The sequence below is a fragment of the Balearica regulorum genome, chromosome 3 (genome assembly GCF_011004875.1).
Source record: "Balearica regulorum gibbericeps isolate bBalReg1 chromosome 3, bBalReg1.pri, whole genome shotgun sequence".
NCBI lineage: Eukaryota > Metazoa > Chordata > Aves > Gruiformes > Gruidae > Balearica > Balearica regulorum.
In genome coordinates, this window is record NC_046186.1 from 118885066 (window position 1) to 118904481 (window position 19416).

The following is a 19416-nucleotide window of genomic DNA, read 5'->3' on the forward strand; positions in this document are numbered from 1 at the left end:
AACGGCAGTTAAAAAAAAAAATATACAGGATATTCATGGGATCTCAAAAGGTCTTCTGCATTACCATAGCCCACTGATCTGTGCCACATGACGAGACACAGATACGCTGGGAATACCAAGCATACCTGTATTTATATAGTACACATACATATGTATCCATACAGGCATGCATATAGCCTGTTATCTATACATTAAGATGCACACACAGTACAGTTGTATATACTGAGGTGATTAGGGCACAGCTCGCCCTGCCAGGACTATCAATACAGGCAATTGTACCTTAACTTGAAGTCAATTTATTATTAGTTTTTACTCTCCTAGGGGAACGACTAGAATTGAAGCGATAAAAAAAAAAAATCCTTTTCCCTCATTGTCAAGGAAAATCAATCTAGGATTATATTTTTTTTAATTAGTTGAATAAATACAGCATGTATGTAACATTTCAAACATCTAAATACCAAATACATCGAGCGGCGTTCAAAAATCTATTAAAATTTCTCTTGAGAAAGGATGAGGTTTGATGCTTTCTAGTTTGCCTGTGTTTGTTTTTGCCAAAAGGTAAACGAGGGAGATGTTAAATGTTTAAAATTGATACAGAAAATGCAACTTTTTGGTGGTTTCCATAGGCCTTAAAGAAATCGAGCTCTCTTTAGGCTTAATGGAGCTTGGCCTTGCTGTCTTCTGATACCAGCAAAAAGTGGAACCGCAGGACAACTGAGGCAAGCAGAGATGGATTTCGGGAGCTTGCCTTCCCCTGGACACCAGCTCCTTGCGCTAGCAAACACTACATCGAAACAGGAGATGGCCAAGATCGCCTCTGCACTGCTAACGAGAACAGGATACTCAGGAAGGCAGCAGCAGTCTGCCTTGAAAGAAGCTCCCATTTGGTTGGAAAATTAAAAAAAACCAAACAAACCCAACACTGTAAACATCAACTGCATCTGCCAAACCCAGCGCTACTTGTATGAGTTAGTAAGCTATGAGTAAAAGGAAACTAGGTTTTCCAAAAAAACATCTGGGGAATATATTTTCTTGCTTGTCTTGTGACTACCATAAACTTTTTGGGTTTGATAGATGAGTAGAAAGTTGGTTTTCCAACAAAAAAATCCCTGAAGCCTGCAGACGGGCCGGGCCTCGCTCATCCTCCCTCTCAGTCTTGCCATGGGCGATAAAGTATCTCTGAACGAACGCTGTCCCGGGTGGAGCACGAAAACCAGGTGACTCTTATCCACTTGCTGATTTTAAACAACGTTAACACTACCTCAAGAAAACACTTAAACCTCTCAAAGCTGCCACCGTCGCCTGCAATGCCTCAAGCAAGGCGCCACGGCACGGCCGCTGCTTTTGGAGGACGAGGCCAGAGGAGCGAGGGTGCTCGCGGTTGTTTCTTTGCAGCGGCTGAGGAAAGCGACACCGATTTATTCATATTTTTTTCTTTCAGAAGTGCTTGTGTGACTCGCAACCGCTCCTCATCTTTGGGCCGGGACCCAGGGGAAGGTGCCAGTCGCGGTTCCCTTCCCAGCGCTGGCCGCCCAGTTGGGAGCCCAACTGGGGAACCCAAAACGCTCACTTCGGGGTTTAAGTCCCAACGCTGAAGGGGTGAGAGGGCACCCACCTCCTTCCCAGCGCAGCCAGCAGCGGCACCACCGCTGTTCTCCCGGAAAAAAAAGGGGAACATAGTTAAAAAACAACGGAGAAACACACACACGCCCCCGGCTCTCCACAGGTACGAGTGCCCGCCGCCCCTCCCCCGCGCCAGCCCGGCCATGGCGCCGCCTGCTGCTCCCCCTAGCGACGCCGCCGCGCGCCCCGCCCCTCCCCTCCCGCCGGCCCCACCCTCCGGTGACGTCTGGCCCCGCCCCCGCGGCTCGCCGCTGCCGCCGCGACTTGAGGGCGCGCGCCGAGCTCCGCGGCTGCCCCGCGCCAGCGCAGCGCCCAGCACCGCGCACCGCTCCGCGCCCGGCTCCCGCCGCCGGCGCTTCTCCGTGCCCTTCCCCAGCCATGAGTGGAATTACCGCGGCGTAGCCTGGATCGGATCGCCTCTTTCCGTGCCCCGCAGGTAAGTGCGGGGAGAAGCGGCTTCTCCGCGGGAGTTGCTCGGGTCGGGGGCGGGGGGGGGGGGGGAGTGCGGAGCTAAAGGAGGAGGATGCGGCGGGAAGTTTGGGCACCCCCGAGCCGCGGGGGTGCGGGCACGGCGCTGCGGCGGGGGAAGCTCCGCTGTTGGCTGCGCGGCTGGGCGCGCAGGAGCGCGGAGCGCCTCGGCCATCCCCGCGGGCACAGCGGCGGCTGCAGCCGGCCTCTGCCCCCCCCTCTACCGGCCGTGTACTTGGGGTGCCAGCCCGCTGCTCCCGAAACTGGCCGTGCGGCGCCAGCGTTGCACCGGCCCCGGGAGAAAGAGCGCAAAACCACCTTCCGCGGGGGCGGAGGGAAACCCGGAGGGATCCGCAGAGCAGCTCCGCCGGGCCAAGCTCCGCCGGTGCCGGGACCCCAGCCCCTTGTTGTAACGGGGAGGGGAAGCTTCCTGCCCGTACCCCGCATTTCTCCCCTGGTTTGGAAACTTACCCCCCCACACACCTTGCTGCATATATTTAAAAAAAAAACCCAAACCATGAGAGCGTTTCTGCCCCCTCCCCGCCGCTGCCTCTCCTCATCACGCACAAAGTCTGCGGGCGAGGAGATGGGGAACAAAATGGTTGCACATACGTTGAGAAAGAATGCAACAGGCCCGAATTTCCTCCAAAACGCCCCACTTTCTTTGGGAAGAAGAGCCGGCCCATCATCCCCCTGGCATTCAGAAGCTCCTCGCCTAGTTTTAATCAACTTTTCCGCTGTTTTCAGTTTATTAAGTGATTGTCTGCCGTGCTGCAAGCACACGGCAAATGCATTTGTAAACGGCTCGCAAATAAATATTTCCTCCACTTAGTCCTTTGCACACCTCATCTCTACGTTATTCTCGCCCCGAGCAAACCGTTTCGCGACTGCGGGATGTGCCGGACTCTGCCGTTTTACCCGTTTCCTCGAACACCATTAGGAGCCGCAACTTAACTTGAGAAGGCGAAGCCCGAGTATCCCCCGCGGCTGCCCGCGCCCCGCCGCAGCCCTCCCGCCTCCCGGCAGCTGCCACAGCTTGCAGCATCTAGCCACAGCTTTCTGGTTTTATTTTGGTTTTTGTTTTTTTTTTTTGGAGGTGGGGTGGGTGGGTTGGTTGGTTTGGGGTTGGTTTTCTTTTTTTTTTTTTTTTCCTACCCAGTTTTTTTTTTTTTTTTTATCACCCCCTTGGCAAAGAAGAGCTCTGCTCTTGCACGGACAGTTGCCTTTCTGGCTCGGTCCTTCTCTTTGAGGTAGCCTAAATTTTTAGTCTCTTTGAACGCATCCGAAGTTGCGAGGAGCGTTGCAAAACGCCACGACGAGTGCGTGTAATTAACTAATTCGTGGAGGGCTGTTAGCCATGGGTTACTAATTTGGACTGAAGGCTTCCCTTGAAGGAAGGGATCAATTCTGGCCAGTTAACCGAGTACAGCGTGGTATTTTGTACGCCAGATTCACCCCAAAACGCTGAATTACTTCGCAATTAAAACATATTCCTGCAAAAGAGCACGTCAGCTGAATGCATTTTCTTATTGCCACTTAGAAAAAGAAGATTCACGTTCTGCATTTCCATGTAAATCCTTAATGCAGCGAAAAAGTATAGAGAGAAGAGGCTGAAAATGTTCAGGCTTTAAAAAAAACAAGTCATTATCCTGACCCCAATTTCCTTGCCTATAATACACTGCCCAAAAAGATAGAAGCATCAATTATGCTCACCCTCTGTTGCCTGGGGATATGGCATCTTAATGAACATTTCTTTGAATTAGAGTGAAAAATGCATTTGTCAATTCAAGTGTACAAAGAAAAGAATTATCTGCTATAAAAAAGAAAGATCAGTCTGTGTTTTCCTTGTCAATATATACCACACATTAGGTCATACTTAAGAGGTTTCAGTGCCCTTCCCTCCCTCCCTCCCTCAAAATAAAAAAAAAACCACCCTCAAGTTTCCTTTAATTTATTCCAAAACCATACAATGCAGCCCTGTTTAAGATCGGTTTTCAAATATTTCATAAACAAAAGGGATACCTGGGTTTATAGAAAGCCAATTATCTTACAATATACTGAGGTTATTCTAATCCTTCTATTCATGTTGCTATCAAGCTTTTCTATTTTTCCATCCACATTTAATCACTTCTAAAAGCTGTATTTTTTCCTGCCTTCTGTGCTTCTCTTATATACCAGGAAGAGTGACAATCCTTGGCATATATTTAAAATGCTAATTCTTTTTTTTTTAATGTACATTCGTACAATCTTACTTTAACTGGAGAACAACCAGATAAATACTGTAGTTAATACAATCAGCATTGGAAATAAGATTCTGTAAACTCTCTGAAAGTGGGGTGGGTTATTTTTTTTATTTAATTCCCTCCTTTGGAGGCTGCCTCTGTTTTTCTCAACAGGAGACTTTGTTGTAATTAAAGCAGAGAAAACTGGACAGCAGCAAAAAACATCTGACTTGTGGCTCTTAAAAGCGCAGTTTTTGTAGCGTGTACCACCCCCCAGTGGGCAAAAAACTCTGTAGTAAACTCACAGCAAGCTTTAATCTCCAGAAGTAAAGTGTATACATCTTACAGCAAGAGCAAAATAAAGATGCATTTCTGGGTTGGGTATTTTTTTTTTTTTTTCATTCATTCTTCATTTTTCCTTTGTCACCAGTAGCTAAAAGTTGAAAGATATTATGCAAAGCGACGGTGACTAATCAAAGCAATTGCTGGAGTTTGCAAACTTGGCATTGCAGTTATTTGAAGTGGCTTCAGTTGGTAGATGGCCATCTTTGTCTCCTTCTAGCAGGAAGCCTGGATGCTAATGGCTAGTTATTTCTGAAGTGTTTTGGTTTTTTTTTTTTTCTTTAATCACTTCAAAGCACAGGAATGCACAGAAGAATTAATATGTGATTGCTTAGATTTATTTTTAATAAGTGAGCAAGTTGCACTCAGGGCAGGCATCTTGAGAAGCGTTTGGTAAATACATTATATATATCATCACCAACTCTGTTCTTCTTTTCAGGAGCTGTAAGATCTCAAGCAATTTTACAGCTTCATGATTTTTAAAGTCTTAGTTTTTGAGGAGCAAATTCAGCAAGCGGGCGATGAGCAAACCACTGTTTTAAAAAGGGAAAGCAACAAAACTACTGAAACTTTATCCAGTGTTTAAGTAATATTTTTACATGCCTAACGTTTTGTGCCAGGAACTCCCTATCAGGTATAATTCCACCTAAACTTGTCAAGAGGGGGGAAAAAAAATAAAAAAGGATTTTACCTTTGAACAATGGCAATGTTTGTTCTCTATTCTTTTATTTTAAGCACGGGCAAGTTCCCTCAGCAGCAGCTCTCAAAAGAAAACCTAGAAGCCATAATTGGCTAAACTCAAAGAGCACTAAAAACACCAAACAAAAAGCCATTGCAAAACAGTCCCCCTCAAAGTGCTTTTTTTAAGGTGCAACCTTTGCAGAAGCAGAGTAGTCAAAACAAGAGAGCGAGGAGGACTAGCGTAACAGCCTGGATCTTTTCAACCTAGCATCTTCAAAACTAGGAAAGGTTTTAGAAGTGAACTTCAGAAGAAACTCGTAGTTTATTTTTGTCTTCCACAGCAAATACCGGTTTGGCTCATCTTAGGCGTGGAGTCAAGCTTTTCCTCAGAGTCCATTTCTAAGGGAGATTCACTTGCAGTTGAGGGAAGATCACATCAAAATTTGCATTTTTTAAGATGCTCGAGTTAGAACGAGGAAGACAAAAGCAGTATTATATTCAACTACTACACAAGGGGAGGGGGGGGGAGCAAATTTTCTCCCAGTAAATAAAACCTTCTCCAGCAGAAGAAAACCCCTAAATTTCACCAAAGCACAGAGATTGCAACCTGACTGAAGGGCTGGCTCTCATTTGAACAAAAATCCTTTGCATTCTTTACCCCTTGGAAAGCCAGCTAGAGGACCTTCTGCTTGCCTAGCACCAAACAAAAGGCTGGGGCACCTTCCTGAAATATGATGATCGTGGAAATTGCAGCTCCTAGACAGGGTGCTTAGAAAGCATTTTGCTGTCACTATCAACTAACCCTGAGTAATACACTTAAAGAAAACAAAGTCTGGGCATTGTTTTAAGTGTAGATTAGCACTGTGGAATTTTTTTTTTTTTTTTTTTAAACTTGGTGAAGCTATTGAAGAGGCAGCATGACCTTTGTAAGCTGAACTGGCAATATATGCAACAGATAGACTTCACAAGTATTTTAAGAGATGATAAGCACATTTTATGTTTCTGATACATTTCAGGTTATAAACAAATAAGGAGGTAATTGTGGAATGTAAGTGCACTGATTGAGCAAAATTGTTAGGCTTGGCAAATACGAATATTCTAATGTTACCTTTAAATGATACTCTTGTCATTTTATTACCTAAAAATACCGAGTTGTTTCCCTTCCCCCTCTTACTTTGATGGTTAGAAAGAAGCCACTGAACTACCAGAGTTCCTGCCGGAAAACACAGAGGTAGATTAGAAATTCAAATAAGCATTGTGTGACCTCAAGTGAGGCAAGTCTTGATTTTATTCACGTTTTATCACAGCTTGGAAAGAAAAGATCTCTTTGGCACTGTTTTTAGACGAACTCCCAACTTTTCAAGTATACCAAAACTATTTTTTTTCTTTGCTGTTGCCTGCCTACAGGACAGGGAGTGCCAACTAGACTCCATACCTCATAGTAAATACAATGTTCTTCTTCGGTACATTTTTCTTGTATAGCGCAAATTACTTTGAACATTTTGAAATAAGATGTCCTCCTGCTTAGCTGTACCACAGCGATAAGTACACGTGCGAGGCTCAGGCATTACCGCTATCTGTAGTAATACACTTGCTTACACAGCGTCTCAGGAAAAGTAATTTAACCATTTAACCATGCAGTTCAGCAAAGTTCATGAAAACATTCAACTCAGGATAAAGATAAGCAAAAAAGCTGCTGTTCAGTTGTTCCAATGTTACTTTTGTTACCCAAAAAAAGTAGTCATTTTTGCATTTAAAACTGAATTTTAGCACATACTTTCTAAAATCTGCTCTGTACAAAAGTAATGGCTTCTTTCAAAACCATGTGTCCATGAAGCCTCCCGATTTGATGTTGCAGAAACCTGGACGCGCAGTGTCTGTACCAGTGGGGGTCACTTTTCTTTTCATCCTGCCGGATCAGCTATAATGACTTGATGTCAGGGAATATTTAGAGTCGGCTCAAGAAGGGGGAAAGTTGGAGCATGGCAGCAGGATTCCCTTCTTCTCTGTAGACAGATCACTGGAGCCTTTGATATGCAAAAACATTGTTTTCAGCTATAGCTTCAGATATAAAAGGGAAGTGCGAGATATCAAACAATCAAAACCTGAAGAAAACTACTCTAAGTTTAGAAAAGGGAGTGGGGGGTATAGTCTTAATCCACATTTTTGAAACAGTGTCATCTTCTCCAAAGAGACCTGCTTTTATTTTTCTCTCTCTTGTTTTCATGTAATTTTGAGAGAAGGGATAAAAAAAAAAAATTCCAAGAACTTAATGAGCTTTAGTGCTTTCATTTTAATCCTACACATTACTGCTATTATAATAGCGGCAATAAATGAAGGGATGACTATCAAATGGAGCAAAGAGGAAACAGTTTATATGCTAGAAAGGTAAAACAAATAAACTTACTTTCTCATGTGTATATGTATGTATGTAATATATGCATACTAGAGCCTCTCTTTTGCTTAAGAGTAACCTGGTTTTTACAGCTCTAACAGTTCTAAAGAAAATTTATGATTTTATTTTTTTTTAATACTTAAAAGTTATTGCAGCCTTCATGGGGCTATTTAAGAAATTTACATTCCTACTTCACAATATACTTCCAGAAAATACCGTCTATCAGAAGTTCACATTAGTTCTGAAGAGATACCATTTTTTCTACAGCTGTTAAGCAACTGTTTTTTTCAGAGTTTCAGGAATAGAGCCTGGACTTCTTTCCCCAAACACTGCAATAATACAGACCAAGAAAACTAGACACTGCAAGAACATGGAGCCTTTTTGTTCCATTTTATAATACTGATTGTGTAAGTTACCCAAGTTACATAAGTTAGCAAAAAACATGCATTCCTTTATATTCTAAAATGTGGCCACGCAGATTGAGTTTTCGCCTTCAATAAAGCACATATTAAAATATTTATTTCTGCCAGAGTGAGGGTCTCTCATTTTAAGTTACTATTTTCATTACACAACTGCTGATAACAGGGTGCAAAGCTGAAGCTCAGATGAGCACGAAAGCAGCATCAGGAGAGAAAAAGGCTTTACCGTTCCCTCACTAGACAGTCACACCATCTCTAAAGTGGGGGGGGCGGTTTTTTTTTAATGGTCAACATTTTGCTGTGAAAAAGAGCAGCATAATTTGTATTTATGTCAATAATTTTGTATCATTGCTTATTTCCTGTTGCTGTAAGAGTATTACCGATCTATTTAATGATGGACTTGCTTCAAATAGCAAAAGACAGTTTTAACACAGAGACTGTTTTTCTTTACGTCTAATATTTTCTGAAGGACCAGAAACTACTCTAGTTAAGCTCATAGGAAGGGAGCTAAGCAAGCATTACTCAGCATGCTGCTTCTTCATAGCATGTCAGTACTGAGGATTGTGCCCACTTCAGCAGACAGCATGAAGCCACAAAAGGGAGAAGCAAGTAGAAGTTAAGGATTTTTTAATTTCAGATTTAACCATTTCTGTTTCAGGCAGATAGTACCTACATGCTCTCGGGGAATACAGACTTGCTATCTTGCTGGCTACTTTTCTGCAGTAGTGATATGAAGCAGCCCGAGTTAAAATATACCATTCTAAAATAACCAAATAATTAGAGTCCTTTAAGAAATAAGAATGACCAAGATCGAAAATATTTTTTTTTTTTTTTAAATTGGAAAAATCAGATAAAATGCTAATCTAAGCACCAATTCCACCATGCAAAATGACAAATACAATAGCTTAAAAATTCAGACAGCTTAGCATGTTGAGGACATTTCATGGACAAAACTCTCTTGTATATCTCTCTCATCAGAAAAGAGTTGATGCAGATGCCTAGCTAGTCCCCAGTTCAGAATCAGCACGTTGCCAATGTGAAATACTAAAAGAATATTTTAGCAAAAACATTTCTCCTTTCATCCATTAACTACTGAATGGTAATTGGCTCCTTGTACATTTAAAACCAAGGATAGGATCGTCTGCTACCTCAGTTTACCAAGAACACAAAGCAGGCAACCGTTTTAGCCTCAGGTTGGGAATGTCATTTACAAAGGTTTTGTTATTTGTTAATTCAGGATAACTTTATTTTCTATTGGAAGAAAGGAAAAGAGAATTCCAGCAAAACTGCAGTACCATGAGACCGAACAGCAAAGCGTGTTCTTAAAGAGCTCTGTATTTTGCCGAAATACCAATATTTTGGGAAAACAAGATGTGCTGGTCATCTATCCAATAAGCATAGCATGATTTGTATTGGGGATGCAACACAACTCTGAATACTTAAGTATCCACCAGTTGTTATTAATTCCAATGTTTTTGTTTGTTTTTACTTTTGCAGGAAATTAAGATTTCAAGGAAAGCTTTAAAAGGGGAGTTTTCCGAGAAGGAAATCATATTTTTGCAGTGTGGGGTGTTTTTTTGGGGGGTTTGAGGTTTTTTTTTTCCAATGAAGAAAACCATCTGAATCACCTGACATTTCTACAGTAGCGTAACTTGCATCCTTGCAGCGCAGGAGGAATTCTTTCCTGCATTACAAATTTGGAAGAAGCGTTAAAAAGTGAGAGTCGGATAATGGTTCTCTCAAAGAGGCGTGGATGTATCAGGATGTAGCTACTCTACAAAGTTTATACTCGGATAATTCTGGACAGGAAAAAGCAGCCCCGTTCCTGACCTCCTGAAGAGGTTACCATCCTTCAGGCCTCAGCATAATGAATAGTTTCCATCACGCGGCGCTGAAGTTACCACCTCTGACTACTACGCTGCACAGAAGCGTTTGTAAGAGTTACAAAGGAAGTAATTCCTGCTAAAGGCATTAAAACCAAACAAAAGAGGCTCTTCATTCACAGACTTTACACGAGGACAAAACTAGAGGGAAGCTGAAGCTTTTCTACACCCGGGCCTGGTGTGCTTATGTACCATGATAAATCTTGGTTGGAATGCTCATTGAGTATCGTGCCAGGAGCCAGGAAACACCACGGAGAAGGACCGTCTGAGTAAACACCGCCGAGAAAGACCCAGCTCCATGGAGTAAACCGTAAGAGCGACTCGCGAGAAAGACATTCTCTTACTGGATATCCTCAAGCACAAAATTTAATCATACCTTTAAATACGGTAGGATCAATATTAATTTATTTTCCTTTTTGTGCCTCAGAGAATAAAGTTCAATTAATATATGAACCCACAAGAGAAAAGGTCATGACACCGCCTAACGCATAGGTCATCTTGCAGAAGTTCTCACAACCCTAATTACAATGGTAATTGAATTATGTTGTCTTAAAAGCTATAAAAATGCTAATTACCTGAGCTCAACGTACAAACACACTACCGGTGCAAAGTACAATTTCAGTCTCAAGAGTTAATTTATATTATCCTACCCTGCACAGTTTGAACTAATAAGATGGGAAAATGTGGTTAAACCTTCTAAATAGTCTCTCATTAGTGTACTGCTTAGTAGGAAGACTTTTGAGAAGGACAAATATTTAAACATGAAATTAAGCATGTAATGAAATATCCATCCAGTCAACTAGAAAGCCGTAGCTGTACCAGCTACGTCAGGTTGTTACCTACCTACCAATTGTAACATTCACCTTTCTAAACATTCCGGTTCAAAACCCAAGAAGAGTAGGCTGCGGTGTTTGCAAGATGCACGATGTAACGTTGAGCACTCGGAAAACCTCAGCAAAAAGTCCTTAGCTGGCCCTTGCTCTTTTGTCTGTATTTTATATTTTGCCAGTAGGACTTTTTAGAACCTCCAAAATAGCTACCACTAAACTTGTGGGTTTGGTTAAGGGTTTTATAGTTCACTTAAGGGCTCGTGGGTAGTTAGCTGGCTTAGGAATTACTTCTTATCTTTCAGATACAGAATGATTTACTTGAACTCTGGGTGTGACTTCAGCTCTATACTTATCTGCAAACCAAGATTGTCTCTACACATGGAATGCGAAGGAATCCTTAGAAAAGGGCCTTCTTGCTTAAGCAAAACAACTCACAGATCAGACGTACTTGATTATGTGATTTTTCAATTACTATGCAGAATAACCTATTAACTTAATTGAATTGGTACAAGTAGTAGTACGATTATTGATGTAAGGAAAATAAAAGTAAAATGTGTCTAGGAGCTTGAATTCTAGTTTAATATGCGTGTTTCAGATGTCTTCTGTAATGTTGAAGTTGAATTTTCATTGCAGTTTCCTCAATGATGATCTGGATAATTTTGTTTGTTTGGTTTTTTTAGATTGTTGAAGATCAGAACTGTATACAAATCTCATCATTCCTGACCATGATTAGTGTAACCTGGAGCATCTTCCTAGTTTGGACTAAAATAGGGCTATTACTTGATATGGCACCTTATTCTGTTAGTGCCAAACCATGCCCTTCAGTATGTCGCTGTGATGTGGGTTTCATATATTGTAATGATCGCGATTTGACGTCTATTCCTACAGGAATCCCAGAGGATGCTACTACCCTCTTCCTTCAGAACAATCAAATAAATAATGCTGGGATTCCTTCAGAACTGAAGAACTTGCTTAGGGTGGAAAGAATATATTTATACCACAACAGCCTAGATGAATTCCCCACTAACCTCCCTAAGTACGTTAAGGAACTGCATTTGCAGGAGAATAATATAAGGACCATTACTTATGATTCACTTTCACAAATTCCTTATCTGGAAGAACTGCATTTGGATGATAATTCCGTTTCCGCTGTTAGCATTGAGGATGGAGCTTTCCGGGACAACATCTATCTCAGACTTCTTTTTCTCTCTCGAAATCACCTTAGCACCATTCCCTGGGGTTTGCCTAAAACGATAGAAGAGCTACGCTTGGATGATAATCGTATTTCCACGATTTCAGAGCTGTCCCTTCAAGACCTTACAAATCTAAAACGCCTTGTTTTAGACGGAAATCTTCTAAATAATCATGGATTAGGAGACAAAGTCTTCATGAATCTAGTCAATCTTACAGAACTGTCATTGGTCCGCAATTCGCTCACAGCCGCACCGGTAAATTTGCCGGGGACAAACCTAAGAAAGCTTTATCTTCAAGAAAACCACATCAACCGTGTGCCACCCAATGCTTTCTCTTACTTAAGGCAGTTATATCGACTAGATATGTCCAACAACAATCTCAGCAATTTACCTCAGGGTGTCTTCGATGATCTGGACAACATAACACAACTGTTTCTTCGCAACAACCCTTGGCACTGTGGGTGCAAAATGAAATGGGTACGTGACTGGCTACAGTCGTTGCCTTTAAAAGTTAACGTACGTGGACTGATGTGTCAGGCACCAGAAAAAGTACGTGGAATGGCTATCAAAGACCTCAATGCGGAACTGTTTGATTGTAAGGATGATGGTGTGATAAGCACCATCCAAATCACTACTGCGGTACCAAACACGCTATACCCGGCCCAGGGACACTGGCCGGTTTCTGTGACCAAACAACCAGACATCAAGACTCCCAACCTAAACAAAAACTACAGAACCACAGCAAGCCCGGTACGCAAAATCATTACAATATTTGTGAAATCCGTAAGCACGGAGACCATTCACATCTCCTGGAAAGTTGCACTACCAATGACTGCTTTGAGACTGAGCTGGCTCAAGATGGGTCACAGCCCTGCCTTTGGATCTATAACTGAAACGATAGTTACAGGCGACAGAAACGACTATTTGCTCACGGCCCTCGAACCCGAATCGCCATACCGCGTGTGCATGGTTCCCATGGAAACCAGCAACATCTATCTCTCCGACGAAACGCCCGAATGCATCGAGACCGAGACGGCACCTCTTAAGATGTACAACCCTACCACGACCCTCAACCGGGAGCAGGAGAAAGAACCTTACAAAAACTCCAGCTTGCCCTTGGCCGCCATCATCGGCGGCGCGGTGGCGCTGGTGGCCATAGCGCTGCTGGCCCTGGTCTGCTGGTACGTCCACAGAAACGGGTCCCTGTTTTCCCGGAACTGCACCTACAGCAAGGGACGCCGGAGAAAAGACGACTACGCCGAAGCGGGAACCAAGAAGGATAACTCCATCCTAGAAATCAGGGAGACTTCTTTCCAGATGATACCAATAACCAATGACCAAGTGTCCAAGGAGGAGTTTGTAATACACACCATTTTCCCACCCAATGGCATGAATCTGTACAAGAACAGCCACAGTGAAAGCAGTAGTAACAGGAGCTACAGAGACAGTGGTATTCCAGATTCAGATCATTCACACTCATGATACTGAAGGACACGAAAGACTGGTTTGGGTTTTGTTGGGTTTTTTGGTTTTGTTTTGTTTTTTAAAGAAAACGAGAAAAGACTGACTTAACGGTTGCTGTTCTACTGCAAAACACTGGATTAAAAGACTGACAAAGCAATGTACTGTACATTTGCCATATAATTTATATTTAAGAACTTTTTATTAAAAGTTTCAAATTTCAGGCTACTGCTGCGATTAATGTAGTGGGGATACCTGACCACAATTCTATATTTTAGTATTTTTTAGTAATTTGTACTGTATTTTCCTTGCTAATATTGAAGTTACAGACCATTTAACTTTTGTGTTCTACTGAGTAAGATGACTTGTTGACTGTGAAAGTGAATTTTCTTGCCGTGTCGAGCAGTCAGAACATTCATCTGAGATCCTTGTAAGTGTAAGCACAGGCCATTTTTCACTTTGGTATCAATAAAATAATGTTGAACCTGGCAAATCAGGAAGATCAAGAAGTGGTTGCAAAAACTCACAGAACTTGCAATGTTGGGTCTATTAAATCTGTAAACCACAACAATATTCAATAAACAAAAAAATGCGTGTAGTAATGGGCAATATCAGCTGTCTGGATATATCCATTCAACAATGGTGAAATCCAATTGGAATGAGAATAATCAAATAGATGACATGCACGAGACTGAAGCTGTTGACACGTGTTTAAAAAAAAAAAAAAAAGAATTGATCCCCGGAAGAAAGCATAATCAAATTCCTAACAAGGAATTTAAAAAAAAAAAAAAAATGCGCTAGGCTCTGAAACCAAGGGGGTCGATACGGTTTAGGGGTAGATTTCTGGTTATCAAAACCAGTAGTCTGCTTATTACAGAGAAAACAGTGATGGATGGTCGCAGGCATTTGGGAGGCAAGGGCAGGAGGACAGAGACAACGCTTAGAAACTGCTTTGAACAGAAAAAGGGCTGAAAGTGCAGTTTCCTAAGAAAAAAAGGACAGAAAACCCAGTCAATATAAGCAAGGTCTCAAAAAACTTGAGTCACGAAGGTAAGCAGACAATTGGGGAATACAGCTGTTTCAAAGTGTATACTCAAACAGTATACAGGTATGTGTTCAGTATACTGCCATTACAGTCAGGAATACTGCCCATTACTGTCACAGTTTTCCAGAAATTCCTTGATAAATCTGTAAGGTAACGTGTTTGTTTCTGCCTTCCTACTGAACTATGAGCTATTTCATGTTTAAACCCCAAGCCACTCTTTGTTGCCATAATCATTTGTTTCTTCAACTAAAAACCAAAGTGCTTTGTATGCCCTTTGGCCAGTCTTGTATGTGCCTTGATCCAACGCTACATGTATCAAGCTTTTAAAAACTAAAAAAAAGGAAAAAAATAAAATACCCACTTTTTCATATGTAATTTAACCATGAAAAATATTGGTCTTATTGATTAATAAAGTTGAGAACTTAGTTCAAAATAATGCTGATAGGAAACCCACTCAGAAGCTACTACTTTTCAGGTCCTGAGCTTCACCTTCTTCTTGGTTCAACTTGACAGTATCACACTTGTAGGGTTTCTTTATTATTAATTACTTGGAAAATGTGTTTTCACAACTTTGAAGTGTGTGAAAAATCAAAGGGAGGGAAGGCATGGAGTTACAACCCTCTGAGATAGGATGTTTTTTCAACAGAAATAGCAAATAAAAAGATACTGGCGAAAATAGAGACAAGAAGGAATGTGTACCAAATGCAATGCAATTTTAAGAGAATTTTAGCGGTGCTTGGCCTGTCCGTTTCCCTAAGAGTGGTAAAGGATGGAAGACAAGAAGAACCAGTGACAAACACCAAGACAGCAAACAATTCTCCCGCCAGGGATCCACCTAACTGCGCAGAACCCAAAACTTCCGGTAACACGCAGCTCTTTCCATCTTCATTTTCCAGATGCGCCCAGGGAAGTTCCTCTCCGCAGTCTCCGTGCTGTGGTCCAATTTTCTCAACCTCACCTTCAAAAATGCCTCCTGCAGTTCCTGAGCAGCGGAGGAGCAGCGCTGTGCTTCCCTACCGACCTTAACGCAAATCACCTCTTCTTCACGTGGATCATTGATGGGATCCACAAGAGCAGCACGTTACGCTAAACGGCTACGTGCTTGGCTCAGCATAACGCACTAAACAAAGACTATTCTGCTCTATTTTCCCATCAGGTACAAATCTAGGGAAGGGCGAGAAAGCCAAGGCTAAGCACGTGGAGCCTCATGATGTTCTTGTGCAAAAGGCTTCCCGAGTAGTAAGCGGGAAAGGAAAACCAGCACAGACGGAGAAGATGGACCTGATTTTCATCTAAGCAAGCATATAGGGACCCCTTATATCAGAGATACATTGAATGGCTGGGTCACTGGCCATAGATGACTAGTTCTTTGCCTCGGCTCTCCGATAACAAAATTAAATAGGTTTTGCTGGATTTTTAAGCTCTTTCTATGAAAACCTCTCTCCTAGTTGACTCCAAATTTGTGTTGGGAGAAGGGTAAAGTAACACTCAAAGAGTACTCTCCCACACCTCTTCTGAGGCACCTCAGCCGGAGGTAGCCTGGTAATGGTATGTACCATCTGCTGCGCATCTCAGGTGATGCCACCCAGAGGTCATATGGGCTATAAAAAAGTTGCCGTTTGAGGAGCTAATTGCGTGTGAGTCTTAAGCACGAGGACTTTTCACGAGGTGAAATTTATGTACCGAGGCAGTAGTAGGCAAATCCAAAGCAACTTCAACAAGTTGGCCCAGTTGTTCCTGGTTCACCTCCACCAGAAAGAGAGTGAAAGCCTGGACAAGTGATTCTGTCCCCCGCAGAGAACCAGGCCGGGTTCGCAGGGAGAGCCGGCGTCCTCCTACCGCAATCGATGTCAACGGAAAAAACGGCACATCCCTGCATACAAGATCTTCCATAGGTTCTGCAGCAACTTCTATGCAACAGACATAAGATTAATTTGGCAAGTGAAAGATTGATTTCAAACTAAACTCTCTATATTCTTTTCCTTTGGATATTTATACAAATTTCTATTCCGCTCCATGTCATGCCCGTCTCTTCAAGACTCTTCTACTTATCATAGCGCCGCAGTTACAGCGTGCAATGCTCTCTAGCACCATGCATAAATCTGTTCTATTAGACAGTTATATACATAGGCAAATCGGATTACTACATTGAGCAGTTTACTCAACACATTTATCAAAATAACATTAATCCACATTAAATTTATCTCCAATAATTTTCTAATTCCCTGTTATTTCAGTGTACTGTTCATTATTTAATTGTGGAGCAAGGAGTGGAATTCTTTTCAGCGTTGCCTAAACCTATGTGCAGAGTTAATTTAATAAGCATCCTCCATATTAAAATACTGCGCCAAGTATTTTTTACATTCCCTATTATCATCTCTTTTTTTAATTATTTATTTATATTGCTATCCTGAATTGCTCACAGTTCTGTTTTAACCTGAAAGCCTACTCCAAAAATACCCCTGGTACTTTGGAAATTTAATTTAATTTAATTTTGTCTCATCTCGGTACCTTCCAGAACTAAATTTGCTTCATTTATAAGCTATTATTTCCTAGCTTTGTACAACAGCCTGAAATGCAACAACTGTTGGGGTTTGTTTTGGTTTGGGTTTTTGCTTTTTTTTTTTTTTCTTTCCCCTTTCCTCTGGGCTTTAGCAGTAGCAATATCAAAGTATTACGGTCTTGGAACACGGTTACCATTTCTTCTGCTAATGCACTAGCTAGCATGCAAGCTATATTGTGCCAATGCTGTACATATTGAATGTAGAGCAGCAAATGCAATAAAGCAAGAACAAAAGTAATAAAGCCTTATTTGCTATTAAAATAATTTACTGATGACATAATGCATTAAAGCATGTACGTAGACTTCTCTGCTAAGTAAGAGGATGCAATTTTGCATATTCACCTGCAGCTAAAGTTGGAGAAGATCTTCAAACATGAGCTGGCAGATGCCATCTGCCTGGATTTATCCAAACCACATTTGTTTGGGATAGTTTTGGATGGAACCATAATTTGCACGGATGCCCTCTGCCTTCAAAACACCTTAACCTTGCTTCCAAATCCATATATTGTTTCACCATCACCTTGGGACTGATCTTTGTTTAATTAACTCTTTCTTTACTGATACCAGAACAACAAAAGCTTCAAGCCACAAGCCAGCACTTGCCGTCAGTGAAGTTTTTTTCCCAAAGCACAAAGTCACTCTGTAACTGGAGAGTTTCTTCTTCCAAACTAGCCCAGAGTGGTTTAGCCAGAAAGGAAAAGCCCATTGACCGTATTCAGACGTGAACATTTTACACTTTTTTTTTTTTCCTTTGCAAATGAATGTAATTTTGGGGGTGGCAGAGTAGGAGTCCCACCCTTGTGATGAAATTAGAACCCTTTCAAACACTGAAGGTACAACCATGACACAAGTATCAATTCTGGACACAGTTGCTTTAAAAGGTTTTTCTTTTGGTAAACATGCATGTTTGATTTCATTTTAATAGTTATTTCATCAAATCATTTCCTGCTCCTCTAAAAAAAATCTAGATAAAAACCACACAAAGTACGTGGATCTCACCAGACCGGTGACAAAAACGCATCTAGCTCAAAACAAGCATCCCCTGCATTTTACCAGCACCGGACATCGAGCAACACACTCATTTTACGGTAGTCTTGAAGTGATGGCTGGGGAACGCTCCTGCCCTAGGGGGAAACCAAACACTTCAACAAAATGGGAGTTAAATAACCATCCTCTGGATTATCGGTTGTCTAAGGCAAAGGCATACAACGCATGTTTTGGAAAGTGAGCAAACGTCCATCGTGGATGGACTTTGTAAAGGTCCTGCACCTGGAAGCTGCAAGGCCAGGGGTGCAGAAGTGTATTACCCAACTTCAACTGCTCTCCAGAGCCCCCTTAAGTTTTCTTAGGCTGAAAACATAGTGGAGTCACAGCGTAAAACCCCTCAAGATTAACAACAGGAGCTGAAAATGCTTTTTGAAACCTGAAGCTAGACCTTCTAAGCTGAGCGAGAGCACTCATAAATAAGTTATAAAAATAGAAGCGTCTTAATAGGGCTAATTAAATAATCTGGCTTCTTCAAGCTGGTTGATAGTATTCATATAGGCTGATACTCTGTCCTGAACAGCCCTCTTAAGTAATCAAAAAAAAGGGAGCGGATCATAGCCAAGTGCTAGGGCGCGCTCCTGTCCCCTTGCTGAGCTTGAGGAATATCTATCTATAGATGCAGCCGCGGAAGGTTTAATTGTTCAAAATCAAGGGACTGCATGATGTTCTTTAATCATTAACTGTGGGAACATCATTTACAAAAGGATGTAATTATGCACATATTATGCATAATTTAACTTTTTTAATTTATGCAAAATATTTTAAAATTATTTCGATCAGAAATGCACATCCGATTTATGCAATACTGATTTCCTCCAGTGGTCTTAGTCCCTGATAAATGCCTACAAGGCAACTTGCTTACCACATGAAAACAGATGTTTTCTGGGGGTGTGAGGATTGGCTTTATTTAGTTCAGGGTTTTTTCGTGTCTTTTTTTTTTTTCCCAAGTCATAAATAATTTCATTTCAAATCTTTCAATTTTCATTGGCTGCAAAAGTGAAGTGGTTGATTATTTTAAGTGAACGCCTATCTCACATCAACACACATTTAAGGCAGGTGCTGGTGGGGTAAAAAGATCTCCCCACAAACTTTCCTTTCCCCTCTCTCCTCACAATAACGCCTTCCAGAATTTTAACTTGAAGTCTTGCTTTTACTGCAAGAATTGCACTAGGGTAATGAGATCACTTTTCACCATAGTAAGATCCTATTCAAAATTTGGGACTTTTTCATTCTGAGATGTACAC

At 41.7% G+C, this 19416-nt stretch overlaps 2 protein-coding genes across 2 annotated transcripts in view; one reads left to right on the forward strand and one right to left on the reverse strand.

Moving 5' to 3' along the window:
* MACROD2 (mono-ADP ribosylhydrolase 2) overlaps positions 1–19416 on the reverse strand; it is an 889996-nt gene that overhangs the window by 769779 nt on the left and 100801 nt on the right. The gene's annotated exons all lie outside the window — the stretch shown is intronic.
* On the forward strand, positions 1864–17663 carry FLRT3 (fibronectin leucine rich transmembrane protein 3). Its single transcript, XM_075749757.1, has 3 exons — positions 1864–2059; positions 9648–10420; positions 11544–17663. The coding sequence occupies exon 3, from the start codon at positions 11589–11591 to the stop codon at positions 13536–13538; it is 1950 nt and encodes a 649-aa protein (XP_075605872.1). The 5' UTR covers positions 1864–2059; positions 9648–10420; positions 11544–11588; the 3' UTR covers positions 13539–17663.

What these genes read in the sequence shown, in the direction of transcription:
- FLRT3 (XM_075749757.1), top strand. Translation starts at nt 11,589, where the DNA reads ATGATTAGTGTAACCTGGAGCATCTTCCTAGTTTGGACTAAAATAGGG.